This window comes from Peromyscus maniculatus, chromosome 8 (genome assembly GCF_049852395.1).
Source record: "Peromyscus maniculatus bairdii isolate BWxNUB_F1_BW_parent chromosome 8, HU_Pman_BW_mat_3.1, whole genome shotgun sequence".
Classification (NCBI taxonomy): Eukaryota; Metazoa; Chordata; class Mammalia; order Rodentia; family Cricetidae; genus Peromyscus; species Peromyscus maniculatus.
In genome coordinates, this window is record NC_134859.1 from 19,126,688 (window position 1) to 19,142,337 (window position 15,650).

The 15,650-nt window shown below is 42.9% G+C and overlaps 1 protein-coding gene across 8 annotated transcripts in view; it reads right to left on the bottom strand.

Annotated features, from left to right (window-relative positions):
• The window catches only part of LOC102920365 (meiosis specific with OB-fold), a 50,999-nt gene extending 37,360 nt beyond the window's left edge, over positions 1-13,639 (bottom strand). For 3 of the 8 annotated variants that reach the window (XM_076577553.1, XM_076577552.1, XM_076577548.1), the window contains exons 1-2: positions 13,451-13,576; positions 3,033-3,110 (exon numbers count right to left, since the gene is read on the bottom strand). In XM_076577553.1, coding sequence (XP_076433668.1) covers positions 3,033-3,101 — 69 coding nt within the window. In that variant the 5' untranslated portion in view covers positions 3,102-3,110; positions 13,451-13,576. The other 5 variants (XM_016005213.3, XM_076577550.1, XM_016005208.3 and 2 more) reach the window with 5 other exon arrangements.
• Positions 13,640-15,650: the final 2,011 nt, after the last annotated feature.

Here is a 15,650-nt window from a genome sequence, read left to right on the forward strand (position 1 = left end):
CCAAACACATGTATAATGCGATTTAATTTGCCATAGACTTCAAAGCCTTCCTTTGCATAGGGGCTTTCTAACATAAAACTGCTTAGCTGCTGCTGCTTCTTTTTTCTTTTTCTTTTTCTCCCTTCCTTCCTTCTTTCCTTCCTTCCTTCCTTCCTTCCTTCCTTCCTTCCTTCCTTCCTTCCTTCCTCCTTTTTTTCTTTCTTTCTTCCTTTATTTCTTTTCTTTTTGTTTTTCTTTTCAAGACAGAGTTTCTCTGTGTAGCCCTGGCTGTCCTGGAACTCACTATGTAGCCCAGGCTGGCTTCAAACTCACAAAGATCTGCCTGCCTCTGCCTCCTGAGTGCTAGGATTAAAGGCACTAGCCACTACTACCTGCCTGCTTAGCTTCTTATTCCAAATATGTTGGGCAATAATATAGACTGTAACAAACTTAGATATTGCCACTAACTTAAATCTTAAAATTCTAGACCTTAAATCTTGGAGATACTAATGTCTCCTCAAAAGTTTTAACGTTCTCTTCAGTGAATGCTACAGAAAAATTAAATATTGCCCAGTGGCAGTGGTGCATGCCTTTAATCCCAGCACTTGTGAGGCAGAGGCAGGTGAATCTGCCTTGGAGGCCAGCCTGGTCTACACAAACAAACCCTGCCTTGAAAAACAAACAAAAAAAAAAAGAAAAAAATTAAATATTAAAAAACATGCTTTAAGAAATGAAAGTAGCCGGGCGGTGGTGGCTCACGCCTTTAATCCCAGCACTCGGGAGGCAGAGCCAGGCGGATCTCTGTGAGTTTGAGGCCAGCCTGGTCTCCAAAGCGAGATCCAGGACAGGCACAAAGCTACACAGAGAAACCCTGTCTCGAAGAAAAAAAAGAAAGAAAGAAAGAAAGAAAGAAAGGAAGGAAGGAAGGAAGGAAGGAAGGAAGAAAGAAAGAAAGAAAGAAAGGAAGAAAGAAAGAAAAAAGAAATAAAAGTAGCCTAGAAAAACAAAAAAGAAATAAAAGTATCTTTCTGAAAGGAAAAAAATTAAACTTTAATAAAGAATCCTAGCAACTATTTTCAACCTTGCAATAATTTGTGATATTTAAAATACAGTCAGGGAGAGAGAATCAGCCATGAAGAGCACATGCTGCTCTTGAAGAAGATATGTTCCATTCACAGCACCCACATGGTGGCTAACAACTGTCTGTAACTCTAGTTCCAGAGGATCTGATCCCCTCTTCTGACCTCCACAGGCACTGCATACATGTGGTACACAGGCATACATTCAAGCAAAAACACCCATAGACATAAAATAAAAATAAGTCAAATACACTCTAACTTTAAGATGATCACAGTTGGCCATCTTATATTTACACACACTGATATTATTTCTTAAATTCCATATACATGCACATCTTACTGAATTTTGTTGGAGAAACATACTAATAGAAAACTTGAATAAAATTTTCTAATTGGGGCTGGAGAGTTGGCTCAGTAGGTAAGAGCATTGGCTGTATTTCCAGAGGACCTGGGTTCAATTTCCAACACCCACATGGTGTTTTACAACCATTTGTATGTAATTCCAGTTACAAAATATCCAATGTCCTCCTTTGGCATCTGTAGGCACCAGGAACTCATGTGGTCCACAGACATACATGCAGGCAAATATCCATATACATAAAAATAAATAAAAGTTTAAGAAACTTTTTAACCTTTTTGAAAAAACAATTAGCAAATTGTTTCAAGGAAAACTATAAGGTTTTTTCACATCAATAAACTTTGCATTGCAAAGTGTTAATGTTATATATAAGTTTATTAATTTTAAGAAATCTGATTTGCAGCCGGGCGGTGGTGGCGCACGCCTTTAATCCCAGCACTCGGGAGGCAGAGGCAGGCGGATCTCTGTGAGTTCGAGGCCAGCCTGGGCTACCAAGTGAGTTCCAGGAAAGGCGCAAAGCTACGCAGAGAAACCCTGTCTCGAAAAACCAAAAAAAAAAAAAAAAAAAAAAGAAAAAGAAAAAAGAAATCTGATTTGCAAAAGCCAGATAAACAGCATACTGCTTGGAAGTCAGCCCTGATGGTTCATATCTGTAATCCCAGCATTCACAGAGGTTGAGTCAGGAAGAACAATGGAAAATTTGTTTAAGGTCAGTCTGGTGGTCTACACACACACACACACACACCTGCTCAGGGACAAAGAATATGGTAATTTTGTAATTATTTTATAATAAATGCTTCATTTTATTAATCCAGATTTTATTTAAATAAGCCTCAGTATGCTAGGAATCTTTACTCCAAAATTCCACATCAAAAGTCATAAAAACAGCTGGGTGTGGTGCATACCTTTAGTCCCAGCACTCTGGAGGCAGAGGCAGACAGATCTCTGTGAGTCTAGTCTGGTGTACAGAGTGAGTTCCAGGCTAGCTAGGGATACCTGGTGAGATCCTAATCTCAGAAAAAAGGTCAGAGCAGCATGTTTGCAAGTACTTAAAATAGAAATTTTGATAATTTTCTTAGAGAATTGCTACTGTTAAATGAAAATAGTTTAATTTTATAACGGTAAATTTGAGCATTTACTAATTTTGTTATTTTATTATTAAGATAATACAAAAGACTTTATTACATTTATAGTGTGTATGTGTGTATATGTGCACACATGCATGGTGAACATATGATGGGTAGAGAATAACCCGTAGGAGTCGGTTCTCTCCTTCCACCTTATGTGTTCTAGGGATGAAACTCAAGTGCCCAAGCTTAACATAAGCACATTTGTCCACTGAGCCATCGTTTTGAGTAATTGCTAGTCATATCTATAATCCTATGTCTACTACTCTATAGATAAAAGGAAATTTAATTTACATTTAGCTGACATAAATACAGAGCTTAGGAGTATTTAATTTCTCACAATTATACAACTTCAGTGAGTATCTGTGTACTTGTCAATTATACAAACATCTGTCCAGTGAATCAGTAATGGTGATATAATGTAAAGTTGCTACATAAAGTCTCATGAGCACAAATTTGACTATCAGAATAATAGTCATGGAAACCTACCAGATTAGCCATATTTGGATGCAGATCTGAAAGTGCAGTGAAGTTCTTCAATGCAAAGGAGCTTGCCATGCTTTAAATCTGTGTTTTAGGAAATATAATTTGTATGTATACATTAAATATTGGAAACAAATTGTTAAAAAGGTGTTAAAATGGTGGCATACCCCTTTAATCCCAGCACTCAGGAGGCAGAGATAGGCAGATCTCTGAGAGTTGAGGCCAGCCTGGTCTACAGAGTACGTTCCAGGACAGTCAGGGCTACACAGAGAAACCCTGTCTTGAAAAACAAAAACAATAAACAGCCGGGCGGTGGTGGCGCATGCCTTTAATCCCAGTACTCAGGAGGCAGAGGCAGGCGGATCTTGTGAGTTTGAGGCCAGCCTGGGCTACCAAGTGAGTCCCAGGAAAGGCGCAAAGCTACACAGAGAAACCCTGTCTCGAAAAATCAAAAATAAAATAAAATAAAATAAACAATACAAAAATTAAAAATCCAAAAGTTAAAACTAGCTAAGGAAGCACTAGATATCCCCTGGCAAATTTTTATAATGTTGAAATATAACTAATTCAGATTTAACCTATAGAAAATACGTCCAAGGGCTGGTGAGACGGCTTATTGGATAAAGCACCACAGGAGTTGACAACTGAGTTACATCTCTGGAACCCATGTAAAAAAGCCAGAAGTGGGGTTCACATCTGCAGTCCCAACAGTCCTGTGGCAAGATAAGAGCCCAAGACAGGAAAACCACCTAAAAGCTTCCAGACTGCCCTTGAGTACTTAGCTAGGCAGAAACAAGAGAGATCCTACCTCAACGAAGTAGGAGAGAACTCACTCCCAAAAGTTGTCCTGTGTGTGTGTGCATGCACACACACACACACACACACACACACACACACACAATGACAACGACAACAGGGCCTTTGAATGGCTTGTCTGGTAGAGGGGCTTGCTCCCCAGCCTAAGAACCTGAGTTCTAGCCTCAGGACCCCATATGGTAGAAGGAGAAAGCCAATTACAGTGCAGTGGGTTGTCCTCTGACCTCAGCACCTCTACTATGGACACCCCTACCTCACTACACACAAAAAAAAAATTAACTATTGGGACTGCAGATGTGAACCCCATTTCTGGCTTTTTCACATGGGTTCCAGAGATGTAATTCAGTTGTCAACTCCTGTGGTGCTTTATCCAATAAGCCATCTCACCAGCCCTTGGATGTATTTTCTACAGGTTAAATCTGAATTAGTTATATTTCAACATTATAAAAATTTGCCAGGGGATATCTAGTGCTTCCTTAGCTAATTTTAACTTTTGGATTTTTAATTTTTGTATGGTTTATTTTATTTTTGATTTTTCGAGACAGGGTTTCTCTGTGTAGCTTTGCGCCTTTCCTGGGACTCACTTGGTAGCCTAGGCTGGCCTCGAACTCACAGAGATCCGCCTGCCTCTGCCTCCCGAGTACTGGGATTAAAGGCATGCGCCACCACCGCCCGGCTGTTTATTGTTTTTGTAAGTGTCCTAGTGTAGTGGTTTGAATGAGAATGGCTCTCATAGGCTCATATATTTGAATATTTGGTTCTCAGTTGGTGAACTGTTTAGGAAGGATTAGGGGGTGTGGCCTTGTTGGAGGAGGTGTGTCACTGGTAGAGGGCTTTGAGGTTTCAAAAGTCACACTAGGCCCAATTTCAGTCTCTTTGGCTCACCCTTCCCCTTCTCTCTCTCCTCCAACTTGTGGATCAGATGTAAGCTCTCAGCTATTGTTCCAGGGCCATGCCTGCCTGCCTGCTGCCATGATTCCTATCATGATGGAAATAGACTAACTCTGTGAGCAAACCTCCATTTAAATATTTTCTTTTAGAAGTTTTCTTGGTCATGATGTCTCTCCACAGCAAGAGAACAGTAATTAAGACATCTAGCTAAGTTTCAATTTATCACTCACTAAAACTTTGCAAAATTTAGCAATTTTTAGTTCCATATAAACTTAGAATTTCAGGTGAATGATGAGTCAATAGCCCATCTGAAAATTTAAATATTTATTAGCATCAGGCCCTCCTTAAAAAGAAAACTACAAGCTAGAGAGTTGGCTCACAGTTAAAAGCATCCCTTGCAGAGGACCTGGATTTGATTCCCAGCGCCCACATGGTAGCTCACAACTGTCTGTAACTCCATTTCCATTCGATTCAGCGCCCTCTTATTACTTCAGTGGTTATCAGGCACACACATATGGTGCACACACATACATCCAGTAAAACACTCCTATATGTAAAAGAATAAAATAAAATTAATTTTATTAAAAAAATACAGAAAAACTCTAAACACCTCAACTCTGACAGTTATTTACACTTTTGAGGAAAGTCATTTTAAACACCTTTCTAGATGTGTCTAGTTGCTAAGTTCCAGAGGACTAAGGTGGCATCACATATATTTTCATCTCTCTCTCTCTTTTTTTTTGTTTTTTGAGACAGGGTTTCTCTATGTAACAGCTTTGGCTGTCCTGGAACTCACTCTATAGCCCAGGCTGGTCTTGAACTCACAGAGATTCGCCTGGCTCTGCCTCCCAAGTGCTGGGATTAAAGGTGTGAGCCACCACTGCCTGGCTTATGTGTGTGTCTTTATCCTTTTTTTTTTTTTTTTTTTTTTTAGCCAGGGACTTCCTTCATTGCCCTGGCTAGCCTCAAACTCCTGAGCACAAGCTATCTTCCCATCTCAGCTTCCTATGTCCTGTGACTACAAGTGTGCACCATTTTCCCTGACTGTACCTCAGTGCTACCCCTACACAGAAAGCACCAATAAAAAAAATAAATACATGGGGCTGGAGAGGTGGCTCAGAGTCCACACTGACTGCTCTACCAGAGGTCCTGAGTTCAATTCCCAGCAACCACATGGTGGCTCACAACCATCTATAATGAGATCTGGTGTCCTCTTCTGGTGTGCAGACATACATACAAACAGAACACTGTATACATAAAAATAAATAAATCTTAAAAACAAAACCAAAAACAAATAAATGTCTGTTTGTGCCTCCTATCATCATTACAAGAGGGTTTATGGGTGTTTTTTTTTCTTTTTTTGCTGTGTGTGTGTGTTTGTGTTTGTGTTTGTAGTGCATGCATGTGTGTGATGTGTTTGCAGAGGCCAGGGGCTGACTAGAATGTCTTTCTCTATTACTCTCCGCCTTTTTTGAGATGGGGTCTCTCACTCAATCTGGAGCTCACTGGTGGCCAGACTGCCTGGCTAGCAGCCCCTAAGATCCTCTTGTCTCCATCTCCCAGTGCTGGAATGCTAGGCATGCGACCTAGCCTCCCTTTTCACCTGTGTGCTAGGATTTGAACTCAGGTCCTCAGGCTGGTGCAGCAAGCACTGCACCCACTGAGCATCTCCCCAGCCAAAGGTTTTTATTTTAGTAAAAATTGAAAAATTCAACCAAACTGATCAACTTGATTTCACTTTTTTGTTTTGATTTGAGATTATTCACGTTAAAAAACAGCCTCTGTGGTAGTTTAAATGAGAACTGTCTCCCATAGGTTTATGTGTTCAACACTTGATCCCTAGTGTGGAGTCTTGCTGGAGGAAGTACATCACTAGGGTGGAATTGTATGGTCTCACCCTTCTTCCTATTCTCTCATTATCTACATATGTACCTACCTATCTACCAACCTACCTACTTACCAATCCACCTACCTACCCTCCCATTCATCCATCCGTCCGTCCATCCATTCACCCACCCACCCATCTATCCATCCGTCCACCCATCCATCCATCCATCCGTCCGTCTATATCTCTCCCTCCCACTCTCCCTTCCCCCTTTCTCCCTTCCCTTCCCCTCCCCCCTCTGGATCCTGTGTGTGGATGTTGGAAATGTTCCTGCTCCTACTGCCTACCATGCCTTCCTCGTCTTGTTTATCTCTCTGTAGCCATAAGCCAAAATAAACTCTTTCTTCAAGTCTCAGTTTGGCATGATATTATACCACAGCAACAGTACAGTAACAATACAGAATCTTTAACTCTATGAATGTCCTCATGCCAGGCTTTGTTCAGTACCAGGAAGTATCCCTGACACCTGTAAGGATTTTGTATTTCAGGTGCTTGTAGACTTAGTAAAAACTGATTTTGCATTCCAGCACCACTATTTTGTGGTCATGTATTACGACACTACTTATGTCCTCACATTAAAATGTGACTACTATCTACCTTGCAGTAAGAATTAGAAACTGTGCACAATGTGCCTGGATGTTCACAGGCTCTCAAGAAATGACATCAGTTCTTTTCAATAATATCCAATGTAGCAGGTTTTTGTACCCCAGGCCTTCCAGTCCCAGAAGAAACAATTGGAGATTAAGAAGTGTTAAATTTCTTACATTTCTGACTGGTCTTATCTAATTTATAATGCAATTTCACTTTCTGAAATTCTTGCCAAACACATTCATTTATCCATTCATCCATTCAGCAGCTATTACATTTTTTTTTCTGGTTGAGTTGCACACTGTGATGCACATGTGATGCACTGTGATGCACATGTGAAGCTCAGAGAACAACTTGTAGGAGCTGGTTTTCTCCTATCATGTAGGTCCTTAGAATTGAACTTGGGTCATGAGGCTTGTCTACAAGTATTTTTATCAGCTGGGACATCTCACTGGCCTCCTCAAAAAGTTATTAGAGAATCAATCAAAAGCATGGTGGCACACACGTAATTCCAGCATTCAGGCTCAGGCAGAAGAATCAAGAGTTAGAGACCAACTAAACTACATAAGGAAACCCTGCACATACACACCCCACAAAAATAAAAATAAAAAAGGAGTTCTGGAACTAAAGAAATGGCTCAGTAGTCAGGAACACTTGCTGCTCTTTGTACAGGACCTGAGTTCAGTTCCCAACTACTACAAGGCAGTTCATCTGTAACTCTAGCTTTAGAAGATCTAATACCTTTTTCTGACTCTACAGGGACTGGTCACATACATGATGTACAGACAAAACATAAATATAAATAATCTTTTTTTTATAAATGAATCCATTTTATAAATGCCATTTTATAAATGGCATTTTATAAATCTTATAATTTTTAAATTTTATAAATGGCATTTTAGCCAGACACTTGAGGTCAGAGAAGACAAATTATTTAGTGAGTGGTTGTATGTTAAAGCACCCACCTGCAAGCTGGGCCAAGGTTGCACATGCCTTTAATCCCAGCACTCAGGAGGCAGAGGCAGGTGGATCTCTCAGTTCAAGTCCAGACTGGTCTACAGAGCTAGTTCTACAACAGCCAAGGCTACACAAAGAAACCCTGTCTTGGAAACAAACAAACAAACAAAAACCCACATATGCATATACTAAATGGGTTCTCCTCTTTAGCAGCTGCAGGGTTTAATGGCTTACATGATATTATGTCTATGAAGCTCTTTCAGTTCCCACTATTATTATCTGAAGTATATTGATGACATACTTTAGTGTTTATCCACAAAAAAAGTATCACTTACTTCACTACCTGAATGCTTTGAAAAATATAAATTTCACACAAAATAGTTAAATTCAGATATTACATAATTCATTATCAACTTCTATTTATAACTATATTTCCTTTAGGTTTTTGAGACAGGGACTCAGGTAACTCAGGTTGGCCTTGAAATCACTATTTGAGGTCCCAGTCCTGAACTGATCCTCCTGCCCCTGAGATTAAAGGTATGTGTCACCACACTTGGCTATAATGCCTCCTCTTCTCCAACTCCAGTGCCATCTCCCCAGGACAAGGCACAATTAGTCCTCACATAAGATACCATCATAACCTGTTTTCTTTTCCTTCTTTCCTTCCTTCCTTCCTTCCTTCCTTCCTTCCTTCCTTCCTTCCTTCCTTCCTTCCTTTTCTTTCTTTTTCTTTTTTGGTTTTTGAGACAGGGTTTCTCTGTAAAACAGTCCTGGCTGTCCTGGAACTCTCACTATGTAGACCAGGCTGGCCTCGAACTCATAGAAATCCACCTACCTCTGCTTCCCCAGTGCTGGAATATAAGGCATGTGACACCACAGCCCAGCATATAACCTGTTTCCTTATTTGTTCACATGTGCATTTTGTGATAGGGATTCAGGTCAAGAATCCGATTAAGAGCTAGAGCTATAGGGTGGTCACCAGAACTACGCCCTGAACCTACTCAGGTGTCTCAGGGAGAAACAATAAAAATATAAGGCCAGAAGTGACATCTTAAGAGCAAAGCCTCAGGACCACGGATCTAGGTCTTAGTGAGGATGGAAAGAAAGAAGCTATGGTGCTGGGACTCTGCCAGCTTAAGGTTCCCGTGGGGCAGTGCCACCACTGGTGACTGCTAGGAGGCTATGGCTCCACCAGAGACAGAACACTACGACTGTCTCTGACAGAGCTTCCACCCAAGTCTCCCAAATGGCCCTCCTTGAGCTCTTGAGCCCACCTCCACCTTTAAAGGGGTGACTGTCTGATATGGGCCAGTTTCTCCAGGACCTTCCTGGTCTTTTGTTTATGGTATGACCTGGCCCAAACCCTTCATGCCCCTCTTTCTTTCCTCCAGAGAATGTTGTATTTATTACTTGGTCCTTTTACTCTGGTGTGAAAAGAGAGGCTTCTGTTAACCCTGCTGAAAATGGAAGACAGCAAGCTGCTTGTTCTGAGGTGGTGTCTAGCTAACAGGTCATCTGAGAACATCAGTCAGCTCTTAAGGTCAATGATTTTCTAATTTTTAGGCTATAGTCAAATTTTGAGAAATTTAGTCAGTTGGATTCAGATCTGGGCCTTAAATAAAAGAACTGTGAGCAGAGGGGTTGAGTGAAAATGGAGAAGAACTTTGCTGAATTTATGAAGCTGGTGAGCCCAAATATGTTTGTGTGTGCATGCAAGTACATGTCTGTGTTTATGCTCACATGGGATGATTGTTCTTTTCAGGGTCATGACTGTAAACCAGGCTGAAAACTAGGTGTCACACTGATGCGCTGGAGCTACCATAGAATTTCCCACCAGAAAAGTCATTCCTCTGCATTTTCTCTTTGCTAGTATTTCTTTTCCTTTATCATAGTGATGTGCACATTTGATATCAATATTTGGGGAGTAGAAGCTGGAAAACAAGGAGTTCAAGGCCAGTCTTGGATAGATCAACTCCCCCAAAACAAACACACACACACACACACACACACACACACACACACACACACACACAGACAAACCCAGTTCTGGCCATATATCCTAAGCTGGCTTTGAATTTTAATTAATTAATTAATTAATTAAGAGGTGGGCATGCATAGTGGGAGTCAGTTTTCTCCATCTACCAGATGGGTCCAAGAGATTGAACTCAGTTCATCAGGCTTCACAGCAAGCATCTTTATCCATTGAGCCATCTCACTGCCCCAACTAAAAATCCCCAACAACCTCAAATTTCTTATCCACTGGCTCAGCCTCTAGAATGCTGGAATCGCAGATGTGTGACACTAATGTCCAACTTTTTTTTCTTTTAACGTGCATGGGTGTTTTGCCTACATATATGTCTGTGTAACATTGTGTGCCTAGTACCAAAGAAGACCAGAAGAGGGTGTCAGATCTCCTGGAACTAGAGTTATAGATAGTTGTGAGCCACCATGTGGGTACTGGGGATTAAACCTAGGCAATCAGGAAGAGAAGCCAGTGCTCTTAACCATTGAACCATCTCTCTAGCCCATTCTGCCCAATATTCTGCTTCTATTCTTGATCCTCTATGTCTCTTCTCCACGTGACAGAACAATCTTTCAAAACGTAGATCATGTTACTTCCAAGCTTTCTAAACCTTTCCAGAGCATTGAGAATAAAGTCCAAACTCCTTGTCATAGCCTCTAGTGTGCACAGCTGACAGCCTTTGCTGCCTCAACCTCTCCTCCTACCACCCTCCAGTGTCCTTGCAGCCCTCATTCCCCAGACCAGCAAAGGGTGGGGTCTGGTAGAAGCAGCTCCCTCTTTCCTCCTCCCCAGTCACAACCTTCCAGTCCCCTCAGGACAGGCTCCTCTACATTAGCCTCAAGTAGAGAACTTTCCTACTATCTCTCCTTTGCTCTGTCTCATTTTAAGGCTGCCATGTGAGATCAGAGCTGTGCCTTGGCTCTTCCTCTCTTGTAACCACAAGTGACTAGGTACTTCAGGATCTCACACATAGTTGCTACTAATTTGTAGACTAAATTAAATCAAGTCCTAAAAAAATCAGTTTGTAATTTGAAGATAATACTGTTACAGTTAACTTTTTGGGTAAATAAGAATTCTAGTTGATACCCAATACTATGTTTACAGCATTTAAGTTATAGAAACAAGTAAGGTTTATAGCTTGCTATTCTAGGCAAAGTAAGCTCCCAGGGAACTTGGAGGTGACTTTCCTATGGTTTCCAATTTATTCTAAAGGTTGATGCTGAGGCCACTATAAGGAAGTTTTCTCCATGAGGCTAGTCCTATACAGAGTATCTTTGTAACCTCTAGACATAAACCACACATTTTGTAACTATATTTTATGACTAGGATTTGTTTTTCCTGCAAGAAAACAGTTTCCTTTCTTCTAAAAACTCTTAAATTGTTGGCCTCCTGGCCACCACACCTGATAATCCCCCAGTGTGGAAACAGAAGAAAGTGTTAGTAACCTTCTAAGGCAGTTTAGATTTATAGCACTGCTTTTTTAAAAAATTATAATTTTGGGGGTGCTGGAGAGATGGCTCAGCAGTGAAGAGCACTGACTGCTCCTCAAGAGGGCCTGGGTTCAAATGTGAGCTGCCATGTGGGTGCTGGGATTTTTCACAACAGTCTATAACTCCAGTTCTAGGGAACCTGACACCCTCACACAGACATACATGCAGGCAAAACACCAATGCACATAAAATAAAAATAATTTTTTAATTAAAATAATTTTAAACAAAAATGTAGGGGGCCAGTAATATGACTCAATGAGTAAGGGCTCTTGGTACCAAGACTGGCAACCTGAGTTTGAGCATCAGAAATCACATGATGGAAGGAGGGAATCAGCTCCCAAAACTTGTTCCCTGACTTCCACACATCCGTAGTGCACCCCCATGTCTGCACACATACATAATAAATAAATTCTATATTATTATTATTATTATTATTGTGTGTGGTATGTATGTACAGGTATGTACAAGAAGGCCAGAGGAAGAAGCTCACCTCTATTTTTCTTTGTTTTGTTTCTTTCTTTTTTTTTTTTTTTTTTTTTTTGAAACAGGGTTTCTCTGTGTAGTCCTGGTTGTCCTGGAACTCACTATGTAGACCAGGCTGGTCTAGAACTCAAAGAGACCCTCCTGCCTCTGGCTCTCGAGTGCTGGGATTAAAGCCATGCACCACCACCACTTGCCAGCCTTATTTCTTTAAAATAGAGTCTCTCATTGAAACTGAAGCCAGGGTAGCCGATGACTATTAAGCCCTGGTGATCTCTCATTTCCAACCCCCAGAAGTGCAGCCATGTCCCACTTTTATGTAGGTGTTGGGATCCAAATTTATCTGCATCCTTTTGCAGTAAAGCACTCATTCACTGAGCCATCTTTCCAGCCCCATTCAGTATTTTAACTTGTATTTTGATTATTCCAACTGTATGTCATTCTGGAAAAGGCAAAATCCTGGATATAATAAAAAGGCCAGTGATAACCAGGGGGTGATACAGGTAGGAGTAAGGGAAAATAAGTGGAACATGGGATTTCTAGGTCAGGGAAAGTAGTGTTTTACTCATAATACATACATACATATATAATATACATATACATGTATGTTTTACTCATAATACATACTCTATCCTGATATCTGATGTATTCTCCAGGATCTTATGTGACATGCATACATATTTGAATGCTTGCTCCCCAGTTAGTGGAACTGACTGAGAAACATTAGGGGACATGGCATAGTTGGAGGAGGTGTGTGTTTTGGGGAATGGGCTCTCCCTTGCTGCCTGCTGCCTGCATATATATATGGCAAAGGAAAGGAAGGAAGGAAGGAAGGAAGAAAACTACAAAAGCCTGTCTCTGAGATTAACTGTTGACCTGGGACCTGGCAGGGTGAGGACCTGGGGAGGACGCACCTCCACATGCGAGGCGCCTGACTGGATAGAACCTCACGGTATGGACCTGACCTCAAGGGACCAGGCGACCAGGGACACCGACATCCTCAGACCTGACAGGGAGACACCTGACAGGAAATGGACTGCCTGGGGGGACCAGGCGGGGAAGGAGCTGACTGGAGGAGAACGGACAGGGAGGGAGCGACCCGGCGGGAAGAAGAGGCCCCACGGAGTGAGTCCTGACCGGCAGGCACCTGACAGGCCAGGGCCTGCGCGCTCCGCTGTGAACCTTCGGGACCCAGGCGCTCGAGACACGCGCGGGCGGCCTCTCAGAACTGCCGCGAGCCCCCGCGCGGCCGGCCGGCCGGGCACCACAGCAGGCCGTCGGGGCCGCGGCTCACCGGATGCTCCCGGAGGGCTGGCTGCTCGGCGGCTTCCGCCCGGCGCCGCTCACGCCCGGCGACTTCCACACAGCCGGCTGGGCGACCCACCTGGCGTCCGTTAGAGCGAGGCCCCGCCCCCGCTGCGAACTGGCTCCGCCCCTGACACGCTAGCTCCGCCCCCGCCGCGAGCTGGCCCCGCCCTGACACACTAGCCCCGCCCCCGCCGCGCGCTGGCTCCGCCCCTGTGTGTACAGGTCTAGGCCCACCACCTCGAAGTTAGGCGCGTGTCTCTGTCACTTCCTGGGACTGGAGAGCTTCCTTCGGACTTGGGTGGCCACCGAGGGCAAGTCGGCCTTAGGCGCTGAGCGAGAAAAGCCAAGTTTGCGGTCACTGGGAGACAGGAGCAAGCGAATAGGGAAGTCGCTAAGGAAGCGAACGGGGCATTTGCCGCAATTCTCTGGTGGGGATCTGGCCTGGAGTCCCAGACTGGCTCGATCCCCCTCAGATCAGTTCAGACCGGCTTGTTCTGGTTCAGACCGGTTTAATCCGGTTCAGACCGGTTCAATCCGTTTCAGACCGATTCAGTCCAGTTAAGACCAGTTCAATCTGGTTCAATCCCCAATATCTGGCTCTGGGTTTTTATTATAAGACCATTTAGCAATTCGTGTGACAATCGCTCTAGCTATAAAGGACTTGAGCCACCATCAATCACTTGGCTTAATTTACCTCTTTTACCAACAAGGAAGAATTTTTATCAAAACAGGAAGATAAATTGGAAAAACCCAAACCCCAATGGTATGTTGAGCTACAGAGAGATGAAGAGATGGCCCAGTGGTTAAGAGCACATACTGAACTTGAAGAGGACCTGAGTTCCATTTCCAGCATCCACGACAGGAGACTCAATCCTCTGCGACTCCAGCTCCAGAAGATCCAAAGCCTGACAGCCAACAAACATGGCATGCACTCACACAGACACACACTTACACATAGAAATAGAAATAAAAACAAAAAATTTTAAATAAAATAAAGTAGCCAGGCTGTGGTGGCGCATGCCTTTAGTCCCGCACTTGGGAGGCAGAGGCAGGTGGATCTCTGTGAGCCTGAGGCCAGCCTGGTCTACAGAGTGAGTTCCAGGACAGTCGGGGCTACACAGAGAAACTGTCTTAAACAAACAAACAAACAAATAGAAAAAATAAAATGAGTAACTATCCAGACTTGGAATATTTTAGTGACGGTAGCTCTGGGACTGCAGTGGATTGTAGTGATCCGTTTTTGCCCCTAAATGCCTGATGCCTCTGTCTCTCAGAGTGTGTTCAGGTGGGGACAGAAAGAGAAGAAAAGGTCCTTATGTCAAGTGTGCTGGTGCAGGTGAGGGTGTAGCTCTGTGGTAGACAGGTTGTCTAGCATTGGTGAGACCTGGGTTTGATCTGCAGCACTGCAAAGTAAATGAAAGACCAAGCTAAATATGCTTACTTTCCTAAGGAGTGTGTGTGTGTGTGTGTGTGTGTGTAAAAGCAAACTTGGGTGGTAGGCGTGTGTATAAAAGTGAATTTGGGGGCTGAAGAGATGGCTCAGCAGTTAAGAGCACTTAACTGGTACCCACATGGCCACTCACTAGAATGCTAGTCCCAGGGTAACCAATGCCTTCTTCTGCCCTCTATAGATATGTGCATGATGGACAGGGAAACATGCAGGCAAAACACCTATACACATAAAAATAATACAAGTTTCGAAAAAGTGAACTCACTTAAAACATTTTTTACGTGTGTGTGCATGTCTATATGTGTATAATGTATTATGGTATGTGTGTGGAAATAATGGGACAACTTGTAGGAGTTGGATTTCTTCTTTTGCCATGTGGGTCCTGGGGATAGAACTCAGGTCACGAGGCTTGGCAGCAAGCTCCTTTACTCTCTGAACGTTTTCACCAGCCCAAGAGGTTTTGAAGGAGACCTGCCATAGCTGCTTGAGTTTGAGAAATGGGAGGGCCTCCTCGAACCCCGAGTCCACTTTCAACGAGCTTCTAAACAGTGCGTGACAGTGTATCACTATAATGTATGTCACACGGGCTTGTGACTTACAAGAGCTCTCTTGAAGTCCTTGTATCAGGATGAACGACAGCTGCCACTCAGTTTGGTGGTCGGGGAGTCCAAAGTGACTTCTAACGAGGACTATGGGGGTCCAGCCCCTCGTTAGTCCCCTCCCAGGGTCCGCGGAA